Here is a 9053-nt window from a genome sequence, read left to right as displayed (position 1 = left end):
GGGTACACCACAACACACACCTCTACAACAGGTACAACACAACACACACCTCTGCAGCAGGGTACAACACAACACACCTCTACAACAGGGTACAACACACACCTCTACAACAGGGTACAACACACCTCTACAACAGGGTACAACACAACACACCTCTACAACAGGGTACAACACACCTCTACAACAGGGTACAACAGGGTACACCACAACACACACCTCTACAACAGGGTACAACACACCTCTGCAACAGGGTACAACACACCTCTGCAACAGGGTACAACACACCTCTGCAACAGGGTACAACACACCTCTACAACAGGGTACAACACACCTCTACAAAAGGGTACAACACACCTCTACAACAGGGTACAACACACCTCTACAACAGGGTGAAACAGGGTACAACACACCTCTACAACAGGGTACAACACACCTCTACAACAGGGTGAAACAGGGTACAACACACACAGTACTTTAGACTGCTCACTATCTGTGTTCTTTGCTGTTGAGGTCCTATAGCTGCTGCCATGTTATTATAGTCACTTTCTGTCCTTATGTTCCTGTACACTTAAAAGGCCCTCTGAATGGCAAACAGTCCCGAGAACAGAATATTAATCAGTGTTCTCATGTGTTGTAGGACGCAGTGGGAGAATCTCAATTGCATACTTCTCTAACCCCATTGGAGGAGGTCAGAGAGGTGGTGCCTGTAGCTTTCTCATCCAATGGGGTTTGAGGAGACAGGGAAAGAGGACACCAGGAGAATGCAAATGAGGTTTTCCCAGTATGTTTGTTGGGTGAGTTGCTAAGGGGCCTCCCCAAGCCCTCTGACTCCCCCAGCAGGATCTGGGAACAACTGCAGCCCAGAGGAAGACATAGCAACTTGGGGTTACCTTGGAGACAGAACAGGAATCTGGATGTACTCTGCCAACGCAATGTCAATGAAGGGGTTACCTTGAAGGCCCAGAATGTTAGCCTGACAGCAGTACAAGAACTGAGCTTAAGGTACCTTCGTACTGGCACTATCACCGTGTGGACATATCTGAAATATTTCCTACGTACTGCACGACTTCTGATCAGAGCCCTGTGTGACACAGCCTCTGACTTTCATTGCGTGTCATTGATCATGTGTATTATGAGATTCATCATATAAAAGAAAATACAATTCCAACTGCAGTACAAAATACATTTTATTTTTGTATTCAAGTTTCACATTAACACTGTTAAAAGCAAATAAGCTTTGTGGTTTTCTCAGTCCTTCGACCGTCCATTATGCCTTCAGTAAACATTAGAACAACTTCCTGGGTTATACAGTCCAATATCACAAACAGTTACAACACAGTCATTATAGTTCAGCCATGGAGAGTGTTCATGCAATGTACACATGTTAAATACAGAGGAACAAGTAAATGCAGTACGTTTCACATTTAACGCCAGAACCAATCACAACATGGGTACAGCTACAGTATAGTATTGTGTATTATTGCATATAACATGGTTATGGTCTATTAAACCTTAAGGTTAACAATTACATTTCAACACTCAAGCACTGTTAAAAAGAAAACACTTAATGACGATTACACTAAATGTAGGTTCCATGGCATGGGGAAAGGTTATGACGACATGTTTTACTGAAGTCCATATGTGAAATTTAGCAATATGAGGTGGTAGTAGGAGTGTGTGTGTGTCTACTCGTCAGGCTTCCTCTTGGGTTTCTTGGGGTTGCGGGAGCGACTCTTGGCCTTACACAGTGGACAGATAGGAGCGTTACGATGGATCTGCTGGTGGCATGACAGACAGGCCTGGAGAGAGGACAGAGATGTTAGTGTGTTATTACTATGTAGACACACAGACGTCAGTACAGTGTCATTATTGTGTTGGTACACAGACAGGGGAGAGGTGTGTATGTGTGTACCTTCATAGGAGGGTGTGTACTGTGTACCTTCATGGGAGGAGGCTGTTGTCTGAAGGTGGCGGTCTGGCGGGCATCTTGTTTCCGGGAGACCTGGAGCTGTTGGGCCGCGGCAGCCGCTGCTGCAAGGGATTCTGGGATGGTGGGCTCATGAGGCTCCTTCTGCCACTCAGCCTTCTGCTTCTCAAAGTAACTATGGCAACAGAGATAGAAGATGGCACAGAGAACAGTTGATGTGTGTGTGAATGTGTGTGTGTGTGTGTGTGTGTGTATAGGAAGTGTACTGACTCCAGAGAGAGTTTCTCCTCCTCTTCGTTGAGGTTGGGCAGTCTGTGAAGGCCCAGGGTCATCCTGAGGGCGTCGACATGTTCCTTCAGGGGTTTGTACTCATCATGGAGCCTCCGCGTCGTCTCCAGCAGCTTGTTCAGGTCGTTCTCTGACTGCTTTATAGTGCTCTCCATCTGGGGAGTAGGAGGACAGAAATACATATACTATTAAAGGGTAACTCTCAACCCCTTCACCTTCAAAAAATGCATCCAGGTGAGAAGTTGTGGGTGGCGGGAATTGCTCATAAATATTCATATTGCGGGTGTGTAAACGTAGTTGTGCCTGATCCCAACACTTTCTCACTAAAGAATATTTACCAGAAGTCCACTGGTATGCTCTGATAATAAAATGATGCATCGTCAGTAAGCATTTCACTGTAAGGTCTACTACACCTGTTGTATTCAGCATTTCACTGTAAGGTCTACTACACCTGTTGTATTCATCATTTCACTGTAAGGTCTACTACACCTGTTGTATTCAGCATTTCACTGTAAGGTCTACTACACCTGTTGTATTCATCATTTCACTGTAAGGTCTACTACACCTGTTGTATTCAGCATTTCACTGTAAGGTCTACTACACCTGTTGTATTCATCATTTCACTGTAAGGTCTACTACACCTGTTGTATTCAGCATTTCACTGTAAGGTCTACTACACCTGTTGTATTCAGCATTTCACTGTAAGGTCTACTACACCTGTTGTATTCAGCATTTCACTGTAAGGTCTACTACACCTGTTGTATTCAGCATTTCACTGTAAGGTCTACTACACCTGTTGTATTCAGCATTTCACTGTAAGGTCTACTACACCTGTTGTATTCAGCATTTCACTGTAAGGTCTACTACACCTATTGTATTCAGCATTTCACTGTGAGGTCTACTACACCTGTTGTATTCAGCATTTCACTGTAAGGTCTACTACACCTGTTGTATTCAGCATTTCACTGTAAGGTCTACTACACCTATTGTATTCAGCATTTCACTGTAAGGTCTACTACACCTATTGTATTTGGCATTTCACTGTAAGGTCTACTACACCTATTGTATTCGGCATTTCACTGTAAGGTCTACTACACCTGTTGTATTCAGCATTTCACTGTAAGGTCTACTACACCTATTGTATTTGGCATTTCACTGTAAGGTCTACTACACCTATTGTATTTGGCATTTCACTGTAAGGTCTACTACACCTATTGTATTCAGCATTTCACTGTAAGGTCTACTACACCTATTGTATTCAGCATTTCACTGTAAGGTCTACTACACCTGTTGTATTCAGCATTTCACTGTAAGGTCTACTACACCTGTTGTATTCAGCATTTCACTGTAAGGTCTACTACACCTGTTGTATTCAGCATTTCACTGTAAGGTGTACTACACCTGTTGTATTCAGCATTTCACTGTAAGGTCTACCTACACCTGTTGTATTCAGCATTTCACTGTAAGGTCTACTACACCTATTGTATTTGGCATTTCACTGTAAGGTCTACTACACTTATTGTATTTGGCATTTCACTGTAAGGTCTACTACACCTGTTGTATTCAGCATTTCACTGTAAGGTGTACTACACCTGTTGTATTCAGCATTTCACTGTAAGGTCTACTACACCTGTTGTATTCAGCATTTCACTGTAAGGTCTACCTACACCTGTTGTATTCAGCATTTCACTGTAAGGTCTACTACACCTGTTGTATTCAGCATTTCACTGTAAGGTCTACTACACCTGTTGTATTCATCATTTCACTGTAAGGTCTACTACACCTGTTGTATTCAGCATTTCACTGTAAGGTCTACTACACCTGTTATATTCAGCATTTCACTGTAAGGTCTACTACACCTGTTGTATTCAGCATTTCACTGTAAGGTCTACTACACCTGTTGTATTCAGCATTTCACTGTAAGGTCTACTACACCTGTTGTATTCAGCATTTCACTGTAAGGCCTACTACACCTGTTGTATTCAGCATTTCACTGTAAGGTCTACTACACCTGTTGTATTCAGCATTTCACTGTAAGGTCTACTACACCTGTTGTATTCAGCATTTCACTGTAAGGTCTACTACACCTGTTGTATTCAGCATTTCACTGTAAGGTCTACTACACCTGTTGTATTCAGCATTTCACTGTAAGGTCTACTACACCTGTTGTATTCAGCATTTCACTGTAAGGTCTACTACACCTGTTGTATTCAGCATTTCACTGTAAGGTCTACTACACCTGTTGTATTCAGCATTTCACTGTAAGGTCTACTACACCTGTTGTATTTGGCGCATGTGACTAATAACATTTGATTTGACATAGATGTGCGTGAAACGGTAAACCAAAATGTAGAATTTGTGTGCCTTACTGCCTTTTGAATTTTGTGTAACGTCAATAGTCTAGTCAAGGAAGCATCAAGTAAAATATATTGGTACACTCCACTATATATTGGCGCACTCCACTATATATTGGCGCACTCCACTATATATTGGCGCACTCCACTATATATTGGCGCACTCCACTATATATTGGCGCACTCCACTATATATTGGCGCACTCCACTATATATTGGCACACTCCACTATATATTGGCACACTCCACTATATATTGGCACACTCCACTATATATTGGCACACTCCATTGCTAAATAAGGTGCTTGTTTCTATACGAAACCAGAAGGTGGTACCACCCAGCACATCTAGAAGGGAGTGTATTTCATACCGAACCCCTCCCTTGAGGTGACGTATAGGAACCTTCTCCAGGTGCCTCTCCATCACAATTTCAATGGTAGAGTTGAACCACTGGGGCAAAAAGAGCTAGATGTACCACTAAAAGACCAAATTACAAAACATTATGAACACCTGCTCTTTCCATGATGTAGACTGACCAGGTGAAACCAGTTGAAAGCTATTATTGATCTCCCTTGTCAAATCCACTTCAAGGGGAGGAAACAGGTTAAAGAAGGATGTTTAAGCCTTGAGACAATTGAGATATGAATTGTGTATGACTGCCATTCAGTGGGTGAATGGGCAAGACAAAAGATTTGTGTCTTTGAACGGGGTATGGTAGTAGGTGTCAGGCGCACCGGTTTGTGTCAAGAACTGCAACACTGTTGGGTTTTTCACGCTCTAGTTTCACGTGTGTATAAAGAATGGTTCACCACCCAAAGGACATCCAGCCAACTTGACACAACTGTGAGATGCATCGACATCAAGATGGCCAGCATCCCTGTGTAATGCATTCGACACCTTATGTCCATGCCGTGACAAATGTTGGCTGTTCTTAGGGAACTCAATATTAGAAAGATGTTCTTAATGTTTTGTAAATATCAAAATGAATACACCAGAATTTAGGTTTCACTATAACTAAGCCGAAACGTCTTTTTCAAACAAAATAACTTTTAAAAAATGTACGCATTAATTTTTAAATATTTTTGTGCATTCAGAAGTCGAATAGTGGCTTCTGTCTCACATACACACACACTCTTTATTGCTCTCTCTACTAGAGGTCGACCGATTAATCGGAATGGCCGATTAATTAGGGCCGATTTCAAGTTTTCATAACAATCTGAAATTGGTATTTTTGGGCGGCAATTTAAAATAAAATAATACCTTTATTTAACTAGGCAAGTCAGTTAAGAACACCTTATTTTCATTGACGGCCTAGGAATGGTGGGTTAACTGCCTTGTTCAGGGGCAGAACGACAGATTTTCCCCTTGTCAGCTCGGGGGATCCAATCTTGCAACATTACCAGTTAACTAGTCCAACGCTATAACCACCTGCCTCTCGTTGCACTCCACGAGGAGCCTGCCTGTTACGCGAATGCAGTAAGCCAAGGTAAGTTTCTAGCTAGCATTAAACGTATCTTATAAAAAAACAATCAAATCAATCATCACTAGTTATAACTACACATGGTTGATGATATTACTAGTTTATCTAGCGTGTCCTGCGTTGCATATAATCGATGCAACGCTGGGGAATGATTTAACAAAAGCGCATTTGCGAAAAAAGCACAATCATTGGACGACTGTACCTAACCATAAACACCAATGCCTTTCTTAAAATCAATACACAGAAGTATATATTTTTAAACCTGCATATTTAGCTAAAAGAAATCCAGGTTAGCAGGCAATATTAACCAGGTGAAATTGTGTCACTTCTCTTGCGTTCATTGCGTGCAGAGTCAGGGTATATGCAACAGTTTGGGCAGCCTGGCTCATTGCGAACTAATTTGCCAGATTTTTACGTAATTGTGACATAACATTGAAGGTTGTGCAATGTAACAAGGATATTTAGACTTAGGGATGCCACCCGTTAGATAAAATACCAAACGGTTCCGTATTTCACTGAAATAATACATGTTTTGTTTTTAAAATTATCGTTTCTGGATTCGACCATATTAATGACCAAAGGCTCATATTTCTGTGTGTTATTATGTTATAATTAAGTCTATGATTTGATAGAGCAGTCTGACTGAGCGATGGTAGGCAGCAGCAGGCTCATAAGCATTCATTCAAACAGCACTTTTTTGCCGGCAGCTCTTCGCAAGCACAGCGCTGTTTACGACTTCAAGCCTATCAGCCTAATGGCTGGTGTAACCGATGTGAAATGGCTAGCTAGTTAGTGGGGTGTGCGCTAATAGTGTTTCAAACGTCACTCGCTCTGAGACTTGGAGTGGTTGTTCCCCTTGCTCTGCATGGGAAACGCTGCTTCGAGGATGGCTGTTGTCGATGTGTTCCTGGTTCGAGCGCAGGTAGTGGCGAGAAGAGGGACGGAAGCTATACTGTTACACTGGCAATACTATAGTGCCTTTAAGAACATCCAATAGTCAAAAGTATATGAAATACAAATGGTATAGAGAAATAATCCTATAAATATATTAACTACAACCTAAAACCTCTTACCTTGGAATATTGAAGTCTCATGTTAAAAGGACCCACCAACTTTCATATGTTCTCATGCTCTGAGCAAGGAACTCAAACGTTAGCTTTCTTACATGGCACATATTGCACTTTTACTTCTCCAACACTTTGTTTTTGCATTATTTAAACCAAATTGAACATGTTTCATATTTATTTGAGGCTAAATTGATTTTTATTGATGTATTATATTAAGTTAAAATAAGTGTTCATTCAGTATTGTTGTAATTGTCATTATTACAAATAAATAAAAATTGGCCGATTAATCGATATTGGCTTTTTTTGGTCCTCCATTAATTGGTGTTGGCGTTGAAAAATCATATTCAGTCGACCTCTACTCTACCCACCACATTGATATCAGCATGTATGAGTCGTAGCTCCTCTACATGGGCCATCTTCTCCTGCATTAGGAGGTCCATCTCCTGTTTGTATTCCTTCAGATGTTTCTCCTCAGACTCTAGGGACTCAAACTCTGACTTCAGACGAGACTTGATCTTCTGCATCTGTACCGTCTTATTCCTGAAATGATAGAAAACACAATTTAACCAATACATTACTACTTAGTTATCACTGTACACCCCTAGTTACCAATGTAACACAGTAGATACTTTACAAATGCACTAGTAGTTAGTTACCAATTATACAACAATCTGTCATTTTTTTACCTTTATTTAACTAAGCAAGTCAGTTAAGAACAAATTCTTATTTAAAATGACTGCCTAACCCGGACGACGCTGGGCCAATTGTGTGCCGCCCTATGGGACTCTCAATCACGTCCGGTTGTGATACAGCCTGGAATCGAACCAGTCTTTAGTAACGCCTCTAGCACTGAGATGCAGTGCCTTGGACTGCTGCACCACTCAGTAGTTACATACCACTGGGCTACTTACCAATGATCCAGTTACCAATTCTACAGCATTAGGTAGTTACCTACCACTGCACTATTTACAATTGCAAGTATTCATTTGATTACAGGGCAGAAGGCACAAAGACAACATTCTGTCAGTTCAACTTCACATAACTCAATCATGCTTCAGAAACCAATTGCCCTAAGTCATCTTCTATTGTTTCTCATTTATTTAACCAGGTTAGCCTCTTCAGATAAAAATGTTTTTTTTTTAAAGAAAGACCAGAACCCGAGACATCATAGTGTATTATTGTGTTGCTGTTTCAATGGATGAGTTTGTGAAACAAGGAGCATAAGGTATATAATGCATGCATAACCGACATATTCGTGCACGACATGCCATTGTTATAACTGGAGCAATTATTGTCTAGACGTCTTTTTTTTCTACTGATGCCAAGCTAATCAGCGTCACATCTATTCAACAATGTGCAAATTTGCAACTGGTTCCGCCTGAATGAACTCATTGGGGGAACCAGACCACCAACCATGGTTAGCCAATTATTAGCTAACGTTACCTGGCTAATGACAGAAAGCTAGCTAAGTAGCCAACTAAGCCGATAATCTGGCAAAGCACTTCGCATCTGGATTTTTGTTGATGCAAACAGCTGGATTGGTTATGCATAATACATAACTAGCAAGCAATTTTGTAATGTGCAAAACAAAAGCGAGAGTTTATCTGCAGTTCTTTCAAGAACAATAGAACGGTCACCACTGCTGGCTAACCTTGATCAAGGCTATGTCGCCACATATAGCTAGCTCCCTAGCTCAATAACAAAGCCAAGACGCTAATATTAGCTCCTCGCTGCTCTTTTCCTGAGCCATCCAGCTACCTGATTTACCAGATGTGGTTTCTTTGAAGAAGAAAAACAATCTTTACCGTATTTCCATAATGTTTTCTAGTTTGCACATTATCTCTTGTTCGTCCCCCATGATTTAGACTTTAGGCCCTGATAAATTAGATCTTAATGGAAGGACAGGGTGGTCTGCCAGCTAGCTAATAAAAACACAAT

The 9053-nt window shown here is 41.2% G+C and overlaps 1 protein-coding gene across 1 annotated transcript; it reads right to left on the bottom strand.

Moving 5' to 3' along the window:
* Window positions 1–1169: 1169 nt before the first annotated feature.
* Window positions 1170–9049, bottom strand: zc4h2 (zinc finger, C4H2 domain containing). The gene is made up of 5 exons (XM_035759063.2): window positions 8921–9049; window positions 7484–7655; window positions 2198–2370; window positions 1940–2102; window positions 1170–1799 (listed from the first exon to the last, which is right to left on the bottom strand). Exons 1-5 carry the CDS (start codon window positions 8971–8973, stop codon window positions 1686–1688), a joined length of 675 nt encoding a protein of 224 aa, XP_035614956.1. The 5' UTR covers window positions 8974–9049; the 3' UTR covers window positions 1170–1685.
* Window positions 9050–9053: the final 4 nt, after the last annotated feature.

Source organism: Oncorhynchus keta, chromosome 4 (genome assembly GCF_023373465.1).
Source record: "Oncorhynchus keta strain PuntledgeMale-10-30-2019 chromosome 4, Oket_V2, whole genome shotgun sequence".
NCBI lineage: Eukaryota > Metazoa > Chordata > Actinopteri > Salmoniformes > Salmonidae > Oncorhynchus > Oncorhynchus keta.
Note: the sequence above shows the minus strand (reverse complement) of the source record. Positions and strands in the feature narration are given on the sequence as shown.

Coding starts and splice junctions, on each gene's coding strand:
- zc4h2 (XM_035759063.2), bottom strand. CDS start 8,973: ATGGGGGACGAACAAGAGATAATGTGCAAACTAGAAAACATTATGGAA. Junction 7,656..8,920: donor GAAAACATTATGGAAATACG/GTAAAGATTGTT, acceptor CTATCATTTCAG/GAATAAGACGGTACAGATGC. Junction 2,103..2,197: donor GAGGAGAAACTCTCTCTGGA/GTCAGTACACTT, acceptor CTGTTGCCATAG/TTACTTTGAGAAGCAGAAGG.